General features: G+C 37.0%; 1 protein-coding gene across 4 annotated transcripts in view; it reads left to right on the forward strand.

Annotated features, from left to right (window-relative positions):
- Positions 1–7,242: 7,242 nt before the first annotated feature.
- The window catches only part of LOC134754802 (mediator of RNA polymerase II transcription subunit 12-like), a 142,170-nt gene continuing 124,926 nt past the window's right edge, over positions 7,243–24,486 (forward strand). For all 4 annotated transcript variants that reach the window (XM_063691174.1, XM_063691170.1, XM_063691173.1 and 1 more), the window contains exons 1-13: positions 7,243–7,418; positions 7,512–7,723; positions 7,825–7,984; positions 17,506–17,697; positions 20,671–20,784; positions 20,858–20,962; positions 21,271–21,454; positions 21,567–21,748; positions 21,834–22,291; positions 22,382–22,531; positions 22,620–22,707; positions 22,788–22,927; positions 23,266–23,425. In XM_063691174.1, the coding sequence (XP_063547244.1) occupies positions 7,412–7,418; positions 7,512–7,723; positions 7,825–7,984; positions 17,506–17,697; positions 20,671–20,784; positions 20,858–20,962; positions 21,271–21,454; positions 21,567–21,748; positions 21,834–22,291; positions 22,382–22,531; positions 22,620–22,707; positions 22,788–22,927; positions 23,266–23,425 (2,152 nt within the window). In that variant the 5' untranslated portion in view covers positions 7,243–7,411. The remainder of the gene's footprint in view (positions 7,419–7,511; positions 7,724–7,824; positions 7,985–17,505; positions 17,698–20,670; positions 20,785–20,857; positions 20,963–21,270; positions 21,455–21,566; positions 21,749–21,833; positions 22,292–22,381; positions 22,532–22,619; positions 22,708–22,787; positions 22,928–23,265; positions 23,426–24,486) is intronic.

Genomic DNA, 24,486 nt, shown 5'->3' on the forward strand with positions numbered 1-24,486 from the left:
TGAATGACACTGTAGCTGTAAAGGGAGTCGGTCGCTCACAAGCCTTCAGGAAATTCAGACCGTCTGACCTTGGTCTGTGGGTCCGTCTGAATCCTAGTGAGTATTATATTCTTTGGTCTGAATTGTCTGGCTTACTTACTTACTTACTTTACTCCATGAATCTAGTATAACATGGATCGGTCATGAGGGGTGGGGCGAAATGACCGAACGGGATAGTCTTATGTATCTTTCAGTAATAGTGACAGAGAGCAATATATTACTTTTTGTCTTTGTCATAGTTTCACTTTTCCACCGCTGCCACAACCGAAATTGTGGTAAACAAATAAGTACGTGACATGTCATGCTTGTTCGTTGCTTGTTTAATTATTGTTGTTTTCTATGAAATTGTGCTTTCTCTTATAAAACATAGTGATGGTTAGCGTTTTGAATTGATAAAATAATGGTGAATTGTTCTGTAATCGGCTGTAATAGCCGCTCTGAGCAAAAATAAATAAAAATAAAATAAAAAAGCCCTTTATTCGATGTAAAAAAACGGTTACATATAAATTTGAAAAAATAAAACAAACTTAAAATTAGCGTTTAATTACATGAATCCCTAGTGGGTAAAGGCCTCCTCCAGTGCTGCCCATTTGTCCCTGTCCTGTGCTAATGACATCCAGTCTGTGCCGGCTGTTCCTTTTATGTCATCTTCCCAACGTGTAAGTGGTCTGCCTTGGCCCCTTCTTCCAAGTGGGCCTCTCCATTTAGTGACTTTCGATGTCCATCTCTTGTCTATTAGTCTTGCTGTATGGCCTGCCCACTTCCACTTAAGTTTCTTTGCATAACTCAAGGCTCATTATTCACACCAATTTAATGTACACCACATTTAATCTTCACAACATTTGTTTATTTTATTTTTTGGAATTAGTAATACGAAAAAACTTCGAGGTCAAAATTACCCATAAAATTATGATATTTTCATCTGGTATCCCTAACATGATTGTTATGCAGCTAAATTAAGAAGAAGATTAAAAACGGCTGACCTCAGACTCGTCTGAGTAGCTGACATATTACCACAAACAACCTACGTAATTTGGGCGGATAATTTTACAAATAATGTTTTGTTAATTTGCGTAAATAATTGTGATATTTTTATTGAAATCGTTTGATTCTACATTGCTTTGAGTGTAACGTAATTTTACGATGTTTTTCTCAAATATTGCGTTAAGAGGAAGGTGTAAAATACCGTACTTACCTGTGAAAGGTTATGATCTCATATTTTTGCTCAGAGCGGCTATTACAGCCGATTACAGAACAATTCACCATTATTTTATCAAAGTTCAAGCATTCAAAACGCTAACCATCACTATATTTCATAAGAGAAAGCACAATTTCATACAAAACAACAATAATTAAACAAGCAACGAACAAACATGACATGTCACGTACTAATTTGTTTGCCACAACCTCGGTTGTGGCAGCGGTGGAAATGTGAAACTATGATAAGGATAAACAATAACAGCGCTTTCTCTGCTACTCCTACTGAAAGATACATAAGACTATCCCGTTCGGTCATTTTCTCCCACCCCTCATGACCGATCCAGTTATACTAGATTCATGGTTCTCAAAGAGTTCAGAAAAAGTTGCCAGTAATTAATATAAAAATATTTTACAACAGCAACTTTGGGCTTCGTCTATGCAAGTCCGGGAACGTACAAATCAAATTATTTTATCAAAGATTTTGATTTGTATTTATAAAGTAGGCACACTATATGTAAATTACGAGGTCAGCCATTTTTAAACTTCTTCTTAATTTTTTTTTTAATCTTTATTTATTTATAGAGGGTTTTAAGTTTTAAACAAATGCCACCCTCATAGTGGCTCTCTAAAAAAACTACAACAGACTTACTTTCACTATTTCTAAGTTGAATGATGTCTTTGACCATATTATAAAGAAGCCCAGCCTCTTCTGAGGCTGGACAAGCCAGGATACTATTGACCTTGCCGAGGTCATAGCTACATAACAATCATGTTAGGGATACCAGATGAAAATATATCATAATTTTATGGGTAATTTTGACCTCGAAGTTTTTCGTACTTCTAAGTCCAAAAAAAATAAACAAATGTTGTGAAGAAGTTTTGGGAACAAATCAAATTATTTTATTAAATATTTTGATTTGTTTTTTTTTTTAAGTAGTCACACTACTATATATAAATTAAAAACTGTAATACATGTCATATATTAAAGAAAAAGTGACGAAGCCCTCTAGTGGTGAAGGCTGGATTCGAACCGGCGTCTTTAGCTATCGCGGCTAACGCCGTGAACCCATAGGCCACCCCGCCACGGCGGTGCCCGTCCGAATTTCTCGACTATATGCCATCTTAGTAAGACTAGGCGTCTTTGACCAGCTCTAAGGGTAATCGCCCCAACGTGATATCAAATATTGGGGTAATTTTTACCAATATGGTATCCCCACGTTTATGACGTCATCTATGTCTATCCCTTACGGGCGCACGCGGTAGGCCGCATCTATAGAATACTAGATCTATGGTAAATTATTATTTATTTTTGATATAAATTTTTATCTATTTCAGTTTGTATTTGTCTACGTTTATAAAATCTACAGAGGATTGACGTGCCTCTTGCACTTGGGTCTGGCTGGTAAGAACTAAGAACATAGACAAAATCTTTTTCACCTCAGATAAATAATTATATTATTTAAATATTATTATTTTATATAATTTGCGTAAATAATTGTGATATTTTTATTGAAATCGTTTGATTCTACATTGCTTTGAGTGTAACGTAATTTTACGATGTTATTCTCACATATTGCGTTAAGAGGAAGGTGTAAAATGCCGTACTTACGTGTGAAAGGTTTTGTTCTCATATTTTTGCTCAGAGCGGCTATTACAGCCGATTACAGAACAATTCACCATTATTTTATCAAAGTTCAAGCATTCAAAACGCTAACCATCACTATATTTCATAAGAGAAAGCACAATTTCATACAAAACAACAATAATTAAACAAGCAACGAACAAACATGACATGTCACGTACTAATTTGTTTGCCACAACCTCGGTTGTGGCAGCGGTGGAAAAGTGAAACTATGACAAGGACAAACAATAACAGCGCTTTCTCTGCTACTCCTACTGAAAGATACATAAGACTATCCCGTTCGGTCATTTTCCCCCGACCCTCATGACCGATCCAGTTATACTAGATTCATGAGACAGAGAGAATCATACTATCTTTGTCTTACATTAGTACTAGCACCCAAAAGAAAAGGATGAGTATAGTCTATTTTTTTTGTTCTTATTTACTGACAATTTGGTTTAACCAACTATATCAGGTTGTGTATAATATCCCTAATAAGGTCTATTCGTACACTACACACGCGAAATCAACGCGAAACACGCACGACTTCCGTAAAAAAAACATTATGTAGGGATTGGAGGGAAAATTAATAAACTTTTGTCGAGTCCTGGATTTTATATTTGTGATTGATATTTATAAATAAAATTTCAATGTCAGTTCCGATGATAATAGCGACGAAGAAATTAATTGTACTCCGTCGCAATTGAGGGCGGAGGCAGAATTAGCAATTAATAACTTGTTGCCGCCAAAGTCGAAGGAGAAATTTGTTTTTTTTAATGGTGATTTCTTTATTTCATTGCATATGTTTCACTATCCAGTCGTATCACTATCCAGCCTCCCTACGGATGGCCGTCTATACCTACTCAGCCGGCAAGCCCTTCTTTCCCGGCGCCTGCAGTAATGTACTATTATGTATATTAAGCCCACTCCAGTCAAGGCTACGCGGCGCAAAGCCGCGAACGCGAGTGGGAGTCGATTTAGCTGATTAGCGGACTAGACTCCACACTCGCGTACGCGGCTTCGCGCCCCGATTCGCGCACGAGTGCGGAGGGAGCTTTAGAACATATTGATTTTGTAAAAATAAGCATAGAAGAATTTTGAGATCTGTTTTTCTCATAGACATAGTATAGTAGTTATAGACATGAAACCGAGCGCCCAGGGGTAAGAGAAAGACATATTCATGTATTGACAGGTTAATATATGGCAGCATAATCCTTTTTCTCTTTCGCTCTTATAAATTTCGGTATTTCGCCATCGCCTCCTACCTATGCTGCCATAACCCGACCATGAAAAAAAACCCGGTCGGTGATAAGGACAAAGCATGGCACTATTTTCTCTTTCCTCTTATAGGAATCGCCTCAGAATAATGACTAAAGCATAGAAGTAAGGCAAAAATGCTTCGCAAATATGTATACCCGTACTTTACTTCCTTACGAATTAGATAATGTGCCGAAAAGAGATGCATATATGCTTGTTATTTCTCATTTACGTACGGTGTCATAAGTTTGATAATTTGCTAGGGATGTAACTGTGTCGACTTTTTATATCGATAAATTATGCATAAGTTTATGTGCCGTGTAAAAGAATAATCACGAAATTGGCAAATTGATAATAGTCTGGCTAATGAAAGTTGAACCTGAAAAAACGCGGCAATTTCAAGAAATATGTAGCAGGCGGCTCGTTGAAATGAAATGAAATGCGTGGAATACAAGGATTGCATAACTTTTACACTTTTTATAATTTTCATATTCTAAAAATCATTAAAAAGTATAAAAATTATGCAATCCTTGGAATCAAAGAGCCGCCTGATATGAGGATTAATGCATGTACCTAATATAGCTTTTATCTCATTTGCAGTCTACCACTCAGAACCGTCTAACTATACCTCTCGTTTTTCTATCATTAGAAAGAAGGCGAGCGATCTTAACGTGTCGTTTTATCGAAAAACACTTTGAAAATAAGTCACAACAAATATAATATACGATCATTTACATACTTTTGCTTTCATAAGTAAAATATTGTTATATAGGTATTTATAAAAAAAACTTGTCAATAAAAAGACACGTGGAAATGGTTTACCGTTTTTTCTAATGCTAAAAGACTAAGTATAGTTTCTAGTCATGTACAGTCAGCTGCAGAGAAAAGGCACCCCCCTGCATACAAAGTTCTGTAAATTAGTATGGACGTGGGGTACCTTTTCTCTGCAGCTGACTGTACCAAATAGGAAATAATAAAAAAAAACGTTCGTGTAATATTTTTTTTTATTTAATTATAGGGAATATTACGCGAAACTCGGCGTAGGTGGCGCCACTATCACAATCTGAGGGTCTATCGCGAAACAAGAAAATCGAACTTTCGTTATCTAACATCTCTGTCACTCTTGCGTATTCGAGCGATAAAGAGGCAGCTAGATAACGAAATTTCGGATTCGAGTTTTCCGGTAGGTCCCCTGAAAACTTGTCAAAAACCTGTTAAAGGTAGAGTATGAATAAGTTACTCTACGGTGCACTAAAAAAAGCTAGTGCTGCACTCTGGTGGCAGAACATTGCAGTAATATCCCCTATTCCTCGTCCTTTGGAAATCTGAAATAAAAAGTTGAGTTTTGTGACCAACAATATTAATAAAAGGAACATTCATCAATGATCATTAATGTCTTTTTTATTAGGGTTCCGTACCCAAAGGGTAAAAACGGGACCCTACTACTAATACTTCGCTGTCCGTCTGTCTGTCACCAGGCTGTATCTCATGAACCGTGATAGACAGTTGAAATTTTCACAGATGATGTATTTCTGTTGCCGCTATAACAACAAATACTAAAAAGTACGGTCCCTGTACCCGGTACTTGACCGGTTTTTAGTATTAAACTATAGTCTGGCAAACACAATCTGTCAGTAAGTAAGAACAAAGAAAACTATAGGTACAGTCGAAGGCAAAAATATCGATCCAGACAAATGGCTTAAAAATATGTGAACACGATTTTATTGTCTGAGCGTACACATATTTTTGAGACTTTGGGAATGTATATATATTTATGCCCTTGACTGTACTCATCAATTAAAATGAGACAGTCCTGGGCCAAACTATAAGAAAGCTGTAAATGTCGATAGGTTATTGATCTGAGGTCGATACATCACTATGCCAAAAATATAACCTTTCATACTTAGCAGAAAAGTTCGAAAATATATGCAAAAATCTATATAGACTTGAATGCAAGTAATAATTACATAAACAACATATCGATTTCTATGTTTAGGGTCAGATCCTATAAATAAATTTCTTCAAAATTGAACAAAACTCACCGATTAAAGGTTATCGGTTCGTGCGTATTTTCTTTTCTTCCTGTATGCGATTTACAGCCCTCGATCACACAAGACATTATCACAAAGGGAACTTCAAACCATTACAAATAAAAACTCAGCACGTTTTCCAACAATCTTTCAGGAATAGCAAAAATATAATTAAAATAAACCAAGATGACCGCTGAAACATCCCGAAATATTTCAACTAAAATAATACGACTATGTCAAGTTGTTACAGTTGACACCTACCTGTGAAATAACGAACATATATTTTATTTGGCTGGATTATATTATAGAACCACATAGGACCATTTGACATTTCCCTCAGTTTATCTTATGACAATACTGAAAAAAACGAAAGAACTTGCGGATTGTTGTCTCACTCACTCATAGACAAAAAGTAATAACGTGTTGTGAATACGATATCTTTTACCAACCTTTTATTTTTGCCCGGCTTCTTTGCTTTAGTCATTATTCTGAGGGAATCGCAATAAGATCTTTCTCTATCAAAGAGTGTCAGGCCCTTGCTTTTTCTGGACCTACACCTACAGTGGCGCCAACTGGTGAGCACAAAAACGGTAGCTCTCATTACACCTTCATTGGAGTCAAAGAGAAAGATTCCCGCAATTTGAGAATTTCGGTTTTCGCGGTAGACCCCCCGGCAGTAGGTGCGTTGCAAGCTTGACGGGTTCGAGTTTTACCGGCTGTAACGGCAAAAAGGTTTCGCTCGCATCTCCCTTTGCGGCCTACCGCGTTCCTGAAATTATCCGGCACAAATAAGCTAAGCCTACTCAGAACAAGCGGATTGTCCACGCAACCGAGCAAGTAGTAGTATATAGGACAGTATTGCAATTTTTCGTCCAGCGTATGTTCTATATATTATACTACTCTTTATGTTCCGTCCAGTTCCGTCACTCACGGGCGCACGCGTACAGCGCATCTATAGGATCCTGCCATCTATGTAATTTTTTGTGGTTACTATTCTCAACTATTCTCTATCTGTGGAAGATATGATCAAGGCTAGGCTTTACTATACATATACTATTATACTCTTTGGCTAGGCTATTAGTATTTTAGTATTGACGGGAGATGTAATTTACGTTTGTCTTATCGCTTTAATTTTTTTGATATTGTTATTGAAAAATGTGACACTATTTTTACAATAAGGACATTATTTTGTTAATAGTATATGTGTAGTGGACGGCGATTTAGGTTACTATAATGATATCATGTAAAAAGTAACTCAATTTAAATGAAAGGTAAGCTACTGCAATCTCGTAAATTTTGCCTTGCTAGCATTATCACTTGTGTATTAACACACTATACAATAATTATTATGAATTCATTTGCAGACCAATCACTGTATCCAGACACTATGGGGATCATGTACGAAAAACGGCCTCTCAAGAGGCCCCGATTAGGCCCGCCAGACGTGTATCCGCAAGAACCTCGTCAAAAAGAAGATGAACTCACTTCTACTAACGTAAAGCAGGGTTTTTCTACAACCCCGCATTCTAGTGACGAGTTTGGCACTGCTAGGAATTTCAACTATTCTGCGTCTAAGGTATGCAAAAATTTTTTTTTAGATAGAACGGCTAGAAGATGCTTCCACAATAGTTTTCATTACTAATACACTTAACATTGACATATGAATTCTATTTACAGATAGGACAGTTTTTCTCTGGAATTTTGTCCAAAAAGGAAGAACTTAATACCCTTCCTGACTGTGGCAGGAAAAGACAACAAGTAAATCCTAAAGATAACTTCTGGCCAGCCACGGCTAGGACCAAAGCTCAAATAGAAGCATGGTTTAAGGATTTAGCAGGTACTTAATTATTTTTATTTTTTTCAACCACTATAGTAGGGTGGCCGCACAGGCTTTAGGTTACTTCTAGCTCATGTTGTTGCGGACATGGATACATTTGGTATACTGATACCTGACCTAAATGTACTGACATTTAGTATGATGTCCTGAACACAAAAAAGTGGTGGGGGTAGTTGCTGTCACGTCGTAATGCCCGCAGTTCAAAGTTTTTTTACTTTTTTCTTTTAACCTAAGTCCCAGCTTTTTTTAAACGTCGTAGTCCTAGAGGCCTCTTATTCATTTTTTTGCACATAATAAATATTTGCTGTCAGTCCTGAACAGACTATTTACAACTCTATGGACTGTCAGAATACTCCGCGCGAGCAATCAAATTTGAAAGCGAGGGACATCTAAACATTTTGTACCGAAATATGTACTATCGGTGTTTATTACTATAGTAATTTACTTAATGCTGGGACTGAAGGGTGACTTTTATTATGTACAAAATTTGGTACCGCAGGACTTAGGAGGTAAACATACCATGTGGGGTACCAAATGAAAGAGCGTTGTGATTAGATCACAAACATATAACATACTGTAAAGGCGTGTCTCGATATCGCGAGGCGGCCGTGCGAGCATTGTTCAACCGCGGCAACAAGGGAGAGAAATTACATATTTACGGCGAGGGTGTACATTGAGTCCCGAACGAAATGAACGATGAAATAATTGGAACCCTGAGCGTAGTGAGGGATTCGAGTGTTAACGCCCAAGGTGGAAATAATTTTGCTACCACGTGACACATACCGCTTTTCACATCACCTATGAGGAAATTAATATGTTTCAAAATATTATTTAAGCTAAAAAAATTGTATGCCAAAAAGACAAGAAATCGTGTCCTAGGACAGAAAAGTGTTACTTTGATCTCTCCTAGCAGAGAAGAAAAGTGCCACTTTGATCCCTTCTAGCAGGGAAGAAAAAGCCCCTTTCCGAATAGGTGAGGTGAAAAAGATGCTTACAGTACATATGGTGCTACTTTCTCGCACTAGTGCGTCAAATAGCACTTTTCGTGCATATGTCGAAAGTTTAAAGGGCCATATGTACTGTAAAGATGTTTACAGTACATATGGTACTACTTTTCTGCACTAGTGCGTAAATTAGCACATTTCGTAACTATGTCAACAAATAGAAACTGTCATATGTATTGTAAAACGTTGTACGATACACGTGCGAATAGGTAATTCGCATTTATCGCCACTCGTTTCGAATTTCCTCTTTTTCGCACTTGTATCGTAAATAACTATTAATTTAATTAAAGTACGACACTTCATTATCCATGTCTGCGGCCGCGCGGGCCAACTGAAATATATACACATCCGTTCCTACTGCGCGCGAACATGCCTTTGCCGCGCGGCCAAAAACCGACAGTAAATGGTTCGTCGCGCGGCACGTTCGAGCGCGCCAATGAGGGCTAACGCGTATGAATTCGCCGCTAGGGGCGCTAGTGTAGATGGCGGTCTTTTCTATATTTCGAAATGTCAAATGTCACTTGTCACTTCAATGACTGACAGCTGTTCTTTAGTCTTTTGGACCACCATCAACAGAGGCGCCGATTTGCAATGCATTCGGACTTCCGGTTCGAGCGCCATCTTGATAGTTAGCATCGTGATTAATTACTTTGTTTTTTGCTCATTAATATTGTTTAAAGTGTAATATCGATAGCTTATTATACAGTAAACTAATGTGGTAGTGTGCAGTGAATGGAGAATTAATTTTGAAGCGCGTTTAACCACCATCTTGGAGTCAACGGCCGGTAGTCCACGTGCTTCTTGTAAAGTCTAGCTACCGATTTACAAGAGCTAACAAATCACCGTACACTGTATTGTACAACCGTACAATTTTTGTCGTTTTTAAACCTCTTAATACCTTGATACTGGCGAAATAGTCTCACTGGGCTGAAGCCATAATTTTAAAAGAAGAAGAAGAAGAACAGAGGCGCCAACTGGTGAGCAAAAAAACGATAGCCCTCATTATCGAGTTGGCTCGCGCGGCAGCCCGGTATCCATTGCGCGCGGCTGCCGCGGGAGCCAATGTTCGATAGCTTGCCGTAGTAATATTTTCACTACTGTAGTACTATGCCTTATGGGAAACGGTCGAAGAGATAGTTCAGATCCGGAAACCGCTACCAAATTTTAGTATGTTGTTGGGCATGGTACTGGGTCTCCAAAACTGCCGGGCGACAGCGGCGCCGGCCATCTACTTCAGCGGAATGACGTCATCAAAATGACTCCCGCCTCGTTGCAAATATTGCATTTTGCACCCAAACTATGCATTGCACATACACGTGTGGGGTATTAAACGAAAGCCAATTAAATATTATATATTTCACTAATACACTATGTACAAAAATAATAATAGTTTAAGAGAAATTTAAAAATAAATAAAAATGATGAAAAACAAATTTCGATTATTTGGGTTTTTCAACCAAACCAAAAGTCGGACGATAAAGCAATGTACTACAAAATTAAAGCTGATGTCTCAAGCCATACAATGATATCAAAATAATCAAAATGAGACAAAAAATGTAAAAATTATGCATCAAAATGTAGGTATTTGCTAGAACAAATGCATTAAGTTAAAAAAATCGAAATTGGTCATTTTCAGGATAATCCGCATAAGCTTCTAGTAGTATGTTATTAGTAATATAAAAAGGATCATAAAACTGCTGGGAGACAATCTCTATACTGCCTGAGTAACAAATAATGGCGTCATACATGTGACCGCTGCCGAAATTTGCAAAATTTAAATTATAACTATACCATGAGTCATATATACACGTGTGCTATATCAAACGAAAGGTTATTAAATATATTATTTATAAAAACAATGTATATTTTAGGAGCTACAAACAAAGAAAAACCACATTTTTTGAGAAAAGTTCGTGTATATATATTTTATAGCTCAACTAAAAACCGTTATAAGAATATTGCGTCTAATATAAAAGAAACTAGTTATTCAACTATACGCTGCAGCTTAAATTTTGACCGACTTGACTTGATTTTGCCGACAAAAACTGTTGAAGTTGTACAAAAAAAACTAAAGCGCGCCAACAATTCTACCTTAATGCGCTCATATTATGCAAATAATAGTCCTAATTATCGGGTATTAAATGAAAGAACATTACATAAAACACATGAAAACGATATTTTGGAGTGGAATTATAATTTATAAATTGAATTTATTTGATAAATAAGCAAAACAACGGTCTCGTTTCGTACCTAATCTCCTCCTTTGAAAGTTGGTTAAAATTTAAGTTTTCTGCACTTGGGCTACAAAGGCGAATGAATTGACGCTTCATTTATCAAAATCAGTTCAGTAGTTCCATGTAAACAATACATCACACGGTAGACAGCAAATTCTGCCTATTTCTATTGTCTGGGAGAGGACTCTGACTTCAGTGACTTCTGTAACAGGTTTTTTTACCTAGCTCAGAAGTCAGGGACGTCAACACCTATTTTTTTGTACTTGCTTCTGTCAATATTTTTTTTTAATTTTATTTTTCAAATTCATTTTATAAATTATGATTCCACTCCAAAATGTCGTTTTCATGTATTTTATGTAATGTTCTTTCATTTAATACTCCATAATTAGAACTATTCTTTGCATAATATGAGCGCTGATATGCTATTCTACCTTAAGAGCCCTTATTCCCTGGAGCGTTCATCGATTTCACGAAATAACACTCAATAGATGGCGTTGACGCGCGGTACGCGAGCGCCGGCAACTATAACGCGTTTTGAACGCAGAGAAGAATAATCTTGATCGTTGTCGATTTCAATAGCAAGTAACATTATTTTTATTGTTATAGCCACTCTTTTATTTTATTTTATATGCATGGTAGTAGTAATTTCAGTTTATTATGTAAATAAAATATACATACTTGTACCCAGAGATGACCAGGGTGCCTAGCCAAGATGCCAACCGTTTAGGTACTTATAGTTTACATTAAAACCAATTCTGCAGCTGACCTCTGAAATGGGTAATAGAAACGCGATCCGTATGTCTTTCGCTTTCCAAATGACCAGGGTGCCTAGCCAAGATGCCAACCGTTTACGCTCCGTAGCAAACGAAACGTAACTGTCTCTGTCGCACTAATATTGAAGAGTGATAGAGAGAGATTACGCTATTGTTTGCTTCGGAACGAACGACTGGAATCTTGGCTAGGCACTCGGGTTTAGTACCTACAGTTTACGTTAAAACCACTTAAAACCAAATCTGTAGCTGGCCGCTGAAATGGGTAATAGAAACGCGTTCCGTATGTGTTTTGCTTTCCAGATAATCAGAGTACCTAGCCAAGATGCCAGTCGTTCGTTCCGTAGCGAACGATAGGGTAATCTCTCTCTATCACTCTTCCATATTAGTGCGACAGAGACGGTTGCGATTTGTTCGCTACGGAGCGTAAACGGTTGGCATCTTGGCTAGGCACCCTGGTCATCTGCAAAGCGAAACACATACGGAACGCGTTTCTATTACCCATTACAGTGGCCAGCTATAGATTTGGTTTTAATGTAAACTATAGGTACCTAAACCTGGGTGCCTAGCCAAGATGCCAGTCGTTCGTTCCGTAGCGAATGATAGGGTAATCTCCCTCTATCACTCTTACATATTAATGCGACAGAGACAGTTGCGTTTCGTTCGCTACGGAGCGTAAACGGTTGGCATCTTGGCTGGACACCCTGGCCATCTGGAAAGGGAAAGACAAACGGAACGCGTTTCTACTACCCATTCAGAGGCCAGCTACAGATTTGGTTTTAATGTAGACTATAGGTACCTAAACGGTTGTCATTTTGGCTAGGCACCCTGGTCATCTGGAAAGCGAAACACATAAGGAACGCGTTTCTACTACCCCTTTAGAGGCCAGCTACAGATTTGGTTTTAATGTAAATTATATTATAGATACCTAAACGGTTGGCATCTTGGCTAGGCACCTTGGTCATCTGGAAAGGGAAAGACATACGGAACCCGTTTCTACTACCCATCCAGAGGCCAGCTACAGATATGGTTTCAATGTAAACTATAGGTACCTAAACGGTTGGCATCTTGGCTAGGCACCCTGGTCATCTAGAAAGCGAAAGATACAAGGAACGCGTTTCTACGACCCATTTTAGAGGCCAGCTACAGATTTGGTTTTAATGTAAATTATATTCTAGGTACCTAAACGGTTGGCATCTTGGTTAGGCACCTTGGTCATCTGGAAAGGGAAAGACATACGGAACCCGTTACTACTACCCATTCAGAGGCCAGCTACAGATTTGGTTTTAATGTAAACTATAGGTACCTAAACGGTTGGCATCTTGGCTAGGCACCCTGGTCATCTAGAAAGCGAAATACACAAGGAACGCGTTTCTATGACCCATTTTACAGGCCAGCTACAGATTTGGTTTTAATGTAAATTATATTCTAGGTACCTAAACGGTTGGCATCTTGGCTAGGCACCTTGGTCATCTGGAAAGGGAAAGACATACGGAACCCGTTTCTACTACCCATTCAGAGGCCAGCTACAGATTTGTTTTTAATGTAAACTATAGGTACCTAAACGGTTGGCATCTTGGCTAGGCACCCTGAACAGACCCGATCACCTAGGCGAAAAAATTTAATATTTGTGCTATAAAATGTACCTATGAGTACATTGATCACCTAAGGATCAAGATTTTCTAATCGCAGTATACACCACTTCTCGGAACTAGCTCGTTGGTTACGAACAAAACAAACGCCTGACGATCGAGCACAGGTCCGTACCCTAAGCGCTCTCGGCGGAGACTGAGCGAGTGAGCGCGCAGTGTCGGTGCAGCGTGATTACGTCTTTTAAAAATATTTATATTTACGGGAAAATAGGTCCTATAGTTATGATTTTTTTTATGGGTTCACATAAAGTTAGAGTTTGCTATAATATTATTTTGAGGGCAAAATATAAGTACAATTTGCGATAAAGAAATATAATGCGACCCTGTTTTCACCGAAAAAATGAAGAAAACTCGGAAGGTATTTTATCAATTTTTTTAAATGAATCTTTGATTTTCAATCATTTCAGCCCCTCGTACAAGATATGGTGAATTGAATTGTATTCATTCATGTACCAAATGATTCTTGTTTACTGCAAAATTGGCAACCGAAACGACACTTCTCACTGCAAATTTTGAAAAATACTCCCAGGAAAACAAGAGAAAATGCAAACTAACTATTTCAGCCGCTAGTTTAGGAAATGATTATTTAAGAACGTTAACTGGTAGAATTGTTGGCGCGCTTTAGTTTTTTTGGTACAACTTCCACAGTTTTTATCAGAAATTAGAAATTTAAGCTGTGACGTATAGTTGAATAACTGGTTTCTTTTATATTAGACGCAACATTGTTATAACGTTTTTAGTTGAGCTATAAAATATATATACACGAACTTTTCTCAAAACTAGTGGTTTTCTTTGTTTGTCGCTCCTAAAATATACGTTGTTTTTATAAATAATGTATTAACGAATCATAATATATTTAAAAACCTTTCGTTTGATATAGCACACGTGTATGTATGACTCATGGTATAGTTATAATTTAGATTTTGCAAATTTCGGCAGCGGTCACATGTATGACGCCATTATTCGTTACTCAGGCACTATAGAGATTGTCTCCCAGCAGTTTTATGATCCTTTTTATATTGCTAATAACATACTAGAAGCTTATGCGAATTATCCTGAAAATGACCAATTTCGATATTTTTTTAACTTTAATGCATTTGTTCTAGCAAATACCTACATTTTGATGCATAATTTTCACATTTTTGGTCTGATTTTGATTATTTTGATATCAGTGTATGGCTTGAGACATCAGCTTTAATTTTGTAGTACATTGCTTTAACGTCCGACTTTCGGTTTGGTTGAAAAACCCAAATAATCGAATTTTTTTTTTCATCATTTTTATTTATTTTTAAATTTCTCTTAAACTATTGCATATTTTGGTACATAGTGTATTAGTGAAATATAAAATATTTTGTTGGCTTTCGTTTAATACCCCACACGTGTATGTGCAATGCATAGTTTGGGTGCAAAATGCAATATTCGCAACGAGGCGGGAGACATTTTGATGACGTCATTCCGCTGAAGTAGATGGTCGGCGCCGCTGTCTCCCGGCAGTTTTGGAGACTTTGGAGACCCAGTACCATGCCCAACAACATACTAAAATTTGGTAGCGGTTTCCGGATCTGAACTATATTCCCATAAGGCAGTGCACTTACTGGGGCCCATTTCTCGAACGGTATTAGACTATTATTATTAATTAGTACACGAACTGTCAGATCGTATGGGTTACCATGGCAACACACTAATAATATTAGTCTAATACCATTCAAGAAATGGGCCCCTGCTCTAATAAATTATTAGAAAACGTACTAAAATTTCACAATCTACAGTTGACTTTGAACAAAGATAGATATAACTCCGTAATAGATGGATACAGTCTAAGGAAAAAACGTGCCTCGAAAATCAAGAAAATTTGATTCTCGTTCAGAGGGCGCTACTAGTTTTGGCCTACAGTCGTATAGATGGCGTTGACGGTTTCGTTTGTTATTTAACAATTTTAACGCATATCAGTGAAAGAACATGGGTCAAAATCATAAAAATAATTAATGCAAATAAAAAAAAACATTTATTTATATTTAAATACATTCTATCGTATTTTTATAAATCTTCATTTTTAGTTTTAAAGTGTGTCGACAGATGGCAGTGAATTTACTGGGGTTACAAAATTAACTATGACAGTACCGCTCTAGTATTATGTTACTCTATGCTTTGAACGACTGAATGGATTATTTTAAAATACATACCAAGTGAGTTTGAATATATTCTATATAATGCTAAAAAAAATATTTACCAGATATATCAAAAAATAAGGAAAGTACATCAAGTTGAATAAATTATGGGAGCCATTTTCAAAATTTATATACCTATACTTAGTCAAAAACCGTCCAGTCATCTGGGCTGGAGGGCGTGCCAAATAAATGTACATATATACATACCCACACTCGAAAAACATTACCCTCCTTTTATTGCAGTCGGGTAAAAATACGTTTCCAGTAAAGAAAATAGTATAAAATTATATTTTTAATGGAAAAAGGGAGGGGGGGGGGGATTGTTTTTTCTTACTATATCAATATGAGTACCAAATGAAAACTAGTAAAATGTCCATTTCAAAAATGTATGTAAACAGTCGGGTTTTTTGTTTGTTTTAATAATAGTTGCAGTTTAATGTAACAGAAAATTATACTGTTATTAAACTTGATGTACTTTTTTATATTTTTGGATATATCTAGTTAATTATTTTTAGAAATTACATAGAGGGTATTCACAGTCATTTGGTATAAAATTTGGAGTCAGTCATTTTCAATTTAGAGCAGTTCAAAGTCAACCGTGGTTTGTGTAATTTTTGAACATTTTCTAATAATTTGTTTGACCTAGTAGTGAAAATGTTACAGTATATTATATATTTGTGATCTACTCACAAAGCCCTTTCATTTTTAGAAATTACATAAAGGGTATTCAAAATCATTTGGTATAAAATTTGGAGTCAGTCATTTTTAATTTAGAGCAGTTCAAAGTCAACTGTGGTTTGTGAAATTTGGTACCCCACATGGTATGTTTAAAAGAAAAAACCGGCCAAGTGCGAGTCGGACTCGCGTTCCAAGGGTTCCGTACATTACACAATTTAAACAATGTATTTTTTATGTGAAATGTCTTTAAAAAACCCGTAGGAGTCGAATCAAAAACTAAGTAATTAAGTCCGACTCACGCTTGACTGCACATTTCTAATAGGTTTTCCGGTGATCTATAGGTAAAGATTTATTTTGTATATTTTTTTCAAAATTTTTGACCCAGTAGTTTCGGAGATAAAGGGGGGAATGGTAATTTTTTGCCTATTTTCTTGAATAACTTCTAAACTATTTATCTTAGAATTATAAAAAAAATTATTTCAGATTCTCACAATGAGCTCTTTCATTTGATATGTAACACGATATAGTTTGACAAACTTTATTTTTTAATTTTCTCATTTACCCCCCAAAAGTGGCCCCCGTGTTTAAAATTAATATGTTTACGTTACATGTCCATCTTTGGGTCACAAACTTACATATGTGTACTAAATTTCAACTTAATTGGTCCAGTAGTTTCGGAGAACATAGGCTGTGACAGATGGACAGACAGACGCACGAGTGATCCTATAAGGGTTCCGTTTTTTTCCTTTTGAGGTACGGAACCCTAAAAAGTAAAAAACTTTGCACTGCCGACTTTATGACGTCACAGCAACTACCCCCATCCCTTTCGCGCTTCTCATCTTATATATTTGTGTTCAGGACATCACACTATATACCCCTATACCAAATATACCCCTGTCCGAGACGACATGAGCGAAAATAGATTTCTAGAAGAGTTCTAGACAAAAAACCGACCCTCTACTACTGTAGTTAAAGGATAATATTTTTCATAATTGTTATCTTTTGTTTGTTTTAGGAAGTAAGCCACTGTCCCAGCTATCCAAAAAGGCACCCAATTTTAATAAGAAGGAAGAAATATTTATAACATTAACAGAATACCAAGTGTCAATGCCAAGAGCAGCATGGTTCATCAAACTTAGCTCTGCATACACCGTGGCCGTCTCCGAAGCCAAGATCAAGAAGAGGCAGCTCCCAGATCCCACAACAGGTAATGACTACTCAGCACAACTCCATGATACATTGTCAATGTTGTACATTTATAAATTATATTTTACATATTAGTATATAAAACAATATTAAATATTCTAATAATAAGCTAAACCCTAAGTAATAATACAAGTATGTAAAATATATTTATGAATCATACGAGGGCCGTTTGGGAATTTTTTTTTTTAAAAGGTCAAAAAACATATTTTTTATACAGATTACATTTATTACTCAACATAATCTCCTTCAAGGGCCCAACACTTATTCCGGCGAGTTTCCAATTTTTTTATCCCCTCCAAAAATACGATTTGTCGAGGTCTGCAAAATAGCTGTTCACGCCTGCGATACAATCCTCATTTGTCAAAAATTCCAAGCCATCTTTTCAAATTTTAAATAATCACACGGAGCTAAGTCCGGTGAATACGGAGCATGAGGAACCAGCTCGAAGCCTAATTCGTGAATTTTTGCCATTCGCTTTCGTTCGCGTTTTTGTTCGATCGTCAACAAACAAGGCAAACAACCCATCGTGCAGGCAGCTTAGTCATAGCCAAATCTTCGTGCAGGATTTTATGTACTCGCTCAGTGGAGATGCCTATCTTCTCAGCTATTTCACGCACCTTTACTCGGCGGTCGTCGAGTACGATATTATGGACTTCTTCAACAACAACCTCAGTAGTGACTTCGATTGGGCGACCAGAGCGTGGAGCATCAGATTGTGCTTGACCGACCACGGTTAAAATCCTTTAAGCAGTTATAAATAGTTTGCAGCGTTGGTGCGTTAGTACCGTGAACAGAATCAAGTTCAGTTTATTGTGGCAGCACTGCAACTCTTCATGAAAAAGTCTTTAAGAGGCCGTAGTCGATTTTGGAGCAAAAATGTAAAATTGATAGATTTAGTCGTTGAAATTATACACGTTTTGTTACGTAATATCTAAATAACAAGTATTGATTTCTATTAGCACGTCTTCTCATCTTGCCTTTTAATAATGAGGTCGCGAGCGTGCGTCACCGGTAATGCACGAAGAGAAAGGGCAGTTTTTAAAAATTCATCAAAAAATCATGGTGGTAAATTATACAAATTGATGTATAAGAATCTACTAGTCTGCATAGCTTTAAACGCCGTCTAAAACACTGGCTTATTGAGCGCTCGTTCTATAATTACAATGAATTTTTAATGTATAAGGGCAGCTAGTCCCTTTACGCTTCTAATTAGATACATATAGTTATATATTAATCATGCTGAATTTTATTATTTTTATATTGCTATTATGGATGTTATAATAATTTCAATGAATTTGTGACTTTACTATTTATGTACTTAATGAATTATTGTAATTTTTAATGTAAGTTATTTTACTGTTATTTTAATATGATGTAACTTAATCGATGAACTTTACTGTATAGTAATTTGATGTTATTTAGCAACTGACTTGTAAATTGGCTTTATAAAATAAATGACTATGACTATGATACAATACTCATTAATTAAGCATTTTTTGGCGATCGTCTAATCATAAGGCATTTTTGAAATCACGTCATATGAATGTGGCATGTTCTAGTTTATTTTAGTTATATAGTACTGGTGACAATTATACTCCTTTAATGAAATACAACAACTTTCTGTAAATAATCTCAAATAATACATAGAGACAGGAAAAAAACATTAAATGTGTAGGCAATGACATGTAGTCAGCCATAAAATTGCCAAACACTTTATGATCGCACTGTCCCAGGTGACAGTTTATTTTTTCTCACGACTTTTTATCATGTTTATTCATATTTTGACTAGCATTTCATAAAAAAAATATTAACAGAACTGGTGCACTTTTGGGCGTTGGGTCCCCAATCTTCCGAAACTGAAACATCAGAGGAATCGCTAAGTAAATACATAGTACTCAGTTTACGAGTTAGCCTAACAATATGTTTAGATGCACTACCGTGGCCCCAGTATCACTGGAAGCGCTCTCTGTAGTTGCGCCGCTGGCGATAGTGTCTGTACTTGTCCGTCCATAGCCCTTATATTATTTATTCACTTGGCCATCAGAGTTTTTTTTTTTTCATTTCATACATGTGCTTACATAGAGTAGGTCACCCTACGGAGAGTAGTATTTGCACTTGAATAGTATGTAATTGTCATTTAAATATCACGAAACATAGGTAATTATTGTGACGAAGCCTCTTGTTTGCTAGCTGCTACGTCACACAATGCACCTTGCCTAATATTTCAGTGCATTTAATCGAGTTATGGGGTTGGCCGGTCGAAATAATTAGCAGATGGCGCCAGCATAGCTTGCCCTGTCAATCCCTAGAAGTGTGTCAAATTTTTGTTTTTTAATGCCCTGGATGCCAGCCCTTTAAGCCAAATCTCATAGAAAAAGGGGCAAGCTATGATGGCGCCGTCTCTGCAAACCTATGACAGTTGCCAACCCCATTCAAGAGGTTTAACCTGTTCCATTTTTACCTTAATGCAATAATCCTAAAATCTGACAAGAATATGCTATAGTTTGCTTTATTTGGTTATGAGATAAAAATCAAAATAATTAAATTTCTAATCTATGTGTAAAAGTAATCTATGAGATATTAACTGAAATGTAACATGTTTGATTAGCTGCAGCAAGTTACGAAATTTTATTATATAATTTAATTATATATTTCACAGTAAACGTGTAATGTGTAGTATTTTATATAAGTAAAAATATAATATGTATTTACTTATATAAAATGTTATTGTTATAGGACATTATTACACAAATGAACTAAGTCACACTGATTATTCAATGAAAATTAAAAATAAGAGTGGTAAATTGAATCTTAGTAGACTTATTCAATGACTTTGCTTGTAGTTAATTGACTCGACTCGAATTGACTTGTTAATAAGTTCTCTATTAAACACATACATTACCTATAATATTATAATTACTAATGTGTTCACTAATTTCTGACAGTTGCTTAACTTTCCGAGTATCTCTTACAGAATGGACCTCTACTCTAATTAAATTCCTGAAAGATCAAATACCAAAGCTAGCAGAACATTACCAGTGTGCAGCCTCGGGGAGCGTGTCCGACAAGACACCGCCGTCTCAGTCAGGTAATTATCCCACCAACTGTACACTACGGAAGTGTAATTATGTCGTTTCTAATCCCCTTTTTTATTATTACAGGACAAGGCACGCCCAGTCATAATTCCTCTGGCAACCCGCCGGGTAGCTCAACTCCTAATAGTTCAACTATACCTAATTCTATGCACTCTCCAGGGAATACGAACAGTATGTAAATTTTTTATACATTGTGGATAGCATCAGTAATTTTTTTTTTAATTTTTGCGTCAAAGATTCTAAACAAAATATATCATTACTCATTTCTAAAAGCTAAGTACACTGAAGCCTAATTTGTTTCCTGTGACAAACTTGTGTTTTTAATGTTTTCATTATATTCAAGGTTTGAATCCGCATATACAAATTAAGAAACCACAACTAATAAACGTTTATGACCCTTTAGCACATTGCTATCAAATTTAGTAAAATAATGTCATTGTGTGTTATTGGTTTAACTGGGTATGTCGGAATAGATTCAGCTCTGGGGTCGTCAACACCCAGCTCCTCAGAAGGCACGGACTGGCGGCAAGCCCTGAAGCTGTGGAACTACTGCTGCCGGCTCGCCAAGTACCTTATGGACGAGGGCTTGTTAGACCGGCACGACTTTCTCACATGGATAATTGACTTGCTTGATAAGAGAGCAGCTGATGATGGTTTATTGAGGTGAGCTTTTCTTTAAAGCATTTTATCAAATACTTAAACACATATATACTACCTTTCAGTTAATAGTAAATCACAGAAATGAAAAATGTATGTTTCAACTATTACTTTGTAGGCTTTTCCTTCCATTGGCATTACAACACATGAGCGAATTCGTGTTCTGCGAAGGCCTGTCGAGGCGGTTGGCGACCACTTGTGCTAAGAAAGCGGCCGCAATCTGTTCCGTGTTGTCTGATAGCACGATACGCACTCTCAACCAACCTTTAGCTTTTTCCAAAAGCACAGACAGATCAGGAGGTAAGGTGTAAATATAATTGTAGTATATTTTACGCGGACTCGTTTTACTATATATTACCTACTTTACTTTATAAATTAATTTCAGATCCACTCAGATCAATGTCTCCGGCTACAGAACAAGGCATTAACGAACTGAAACCTATGTTATCACAAATGAAGCGTTCGGGAACGCCGGCGGAACACAGCCAGGGTTCTCTTAGCACCAATCACTCCTCGTTAGGAACACCCAACCCGCACTCACTGGGTACACCTAATCCTTTAGGCACACCGAATCCCACGCAGGGAATTGACGTCAAAGAAGAATACAATAGGCCCATAAAGGAGGAATATAATAGACCTATAAAGGAAGAATACAACAGACCTGTAAAGGAGGAATATAATAGACCTATAAAAGAAGAAAACGGCTCGCCTATACGAGATACGAAAACCACTCTGACGGCGGTGATCACAGCAGCACTCAATCCGATCCAAGTGGGGTTCGGCGAGGTGTTGACCTGCCCCTACCACAGGGATGTCATCATTCAACTGGCGGCGATCTTACAGGTTCAGTCTTTTGCTACCTGTACAAGTACATCACTTAACTAACAATAGGTACACAGGATAAGCTAATGCTAATCTAATTGAGTTTTGCAGATAATTTGCGTAGAATGTCCCACGGCTATGGTATGGTCGGGCTGTGGTTCATCACTTCAGGGGTCGCCCCTAGACTTGCTGCCGCTGCCGCCGTCCGCTCTGCCTATGCCTCATATGGACTCTGAAATTACTGAAGACCACAGGAAAATGGTATCAACAGACGGATATTTATTACTTAATGTATCTTGTCCCTGCATCTTTTACTCTTTAATAAGTTTTCTTTTTTTTTGCCTTAAAGGTTTATGAAGCTGAACAGAAAATTTCCGCAAGAAGCAAAAAGGCAGAAAGCAAATGGTGTACTGATAAATGGCAAACTAGCTCTCAAGGTATTTTCAAAACATAAACTTTTTGCTTTGATTGATGTTGTTGTAAGTTGTTATTAATGTGCATTGGTCGTGATCGGTAGCGCGCGTGCTGGCCGTGCTGGAGGCCTTGGACCGGCACTGCTTCGACCGCGTGGATCCCAACAATAATCTGGATACGCTCTACAAGGAGGTGTTCGCTCATTGCACGCCGCCCTCCAAGGATACTGACATCAAGGACCCAGTAAGTTAACTTTACCTTAATACTACGAGTACAGTTTCAACCTTATAACCGCTTCAACTATTTTATGTAACACGCAATAGTAAACCTTATTTTGTTGGAATGGATGGTTCATTTTAAACCCATATCTAGTAAAATACCAATAGCAAGCCATAATACTTAAAATAGCACCCAGCACCCACACACTACACAAACTCGCGTTTACGCAGCATTTACAAAGGGCGTGAGATCATCCATAGTTAGGTAAACAACTAATTACTCTATCTATTAGTTGAATGATACGTGGTTACAACAGACGGGCTAGTTTGTTTAAAACGTGTCGTGACTCGTGTGATGTGCAGGAGTGGGCGTGTTCGTACGCGGTGGTGCGCGTGCTGTGCGAGTGGGCCGTGTGCGGCGCGCGCTGGGGCGAGCACCGCGCCATGGCCGCCGCCGCGCTGCTGGACAAGCGGCAGCAGCAGCTGCTCCACCAGCACCACGACCATCATGCACACGCCACCGGTCAGTTGCACATACATACATATACGTTTAGCCATACACAAAACTTACTACTACAAATCTTGGTGTCATTTTAACAGCTGACCTTGAAGTAACTGTCTTGTATCAATCTGGCAGCATAGCAATGTAACGCCCTGGTACTCTTATAATAAACTTCGTTTGGTATGTTCCTTCCGTGACATTTCGTAACGCCAGCACAGATTATATAATAGTTCTTACGAACAGATACTTATCTCTCAAAGAAAACGCAAATACCTACTGGTTTGATACCTACACAAAAATACAATGGAGTGACCTTCAGCGCGCCGCTCCCCGCATCGCGCACCGGCACAACGCTAGGGTTGTCGACACTTAGAAATGATACACCTACTTACAGCGGAGTGAAATAAAATGAAATCTGAATCTTAAATTATGCATTTTAATTATTTATTTAAAACTGTTTTTCTTTTATGTAATGTATGATTTTGTTTTTCTTTTCTAAGTGATTATAATAACTACATAATATGTAAGTTTGTCAGCGACGACTGGATAACAATAGCCCAAGATAGGGAAATGTGGAGTAAAATGGAGGAGGCCTTTACTCGTCAAGAGGTCCTTAATAATAAAAATAATTAAAAATATTGTATAAAATCGCTACCGACTTAAACATGCATGTTAAATAATTTGATAATATTTTTTTTTAATTTATTAATGTATTACAATTATTATATTTTGAATTTAATAATGAAATATAAATATGTGTATAATTATTAAGGAATTAAATGGCTTAAATAAATAAATATGCAAGTTAAGTTCTAATAATTATAAATATTATAATATTTCGTTTATGCGTTAGTGTTTGCGAAATACTCATTTTAAAAGGTCATATGTCCCTGCAGTAACCGCAGTGTTTACGGCGTTTTATAAACCGCGCAATGATGGGTTCAAGAATTATTTTTAAAACTTCGTGTAATTTTAAACCAAATAGAGATTAATGTTACACAATAAAGAAAAATAATAGAGAACCCATGAATACAGGTAATCCATACTAATATTATAAATGCGAAAGTCTGTCTGTCTGTCTG

The sequence above is a fragment of the Cydia strobilella genome, chromosome Z (genome assembly GCF_947568885.1).
Source record: "Cydia strobilella chromosome Z, ilCydStro3.1, whole genome shotgun sequence".
In the NCBI taxonomy this organism is placed as follows: domain Eukaryota; kingdom Metazoa; phylum Arthropoda; class Insecta; order Lepidoptera; family Tortricidae; genus Cydia; species Cydia strobilella.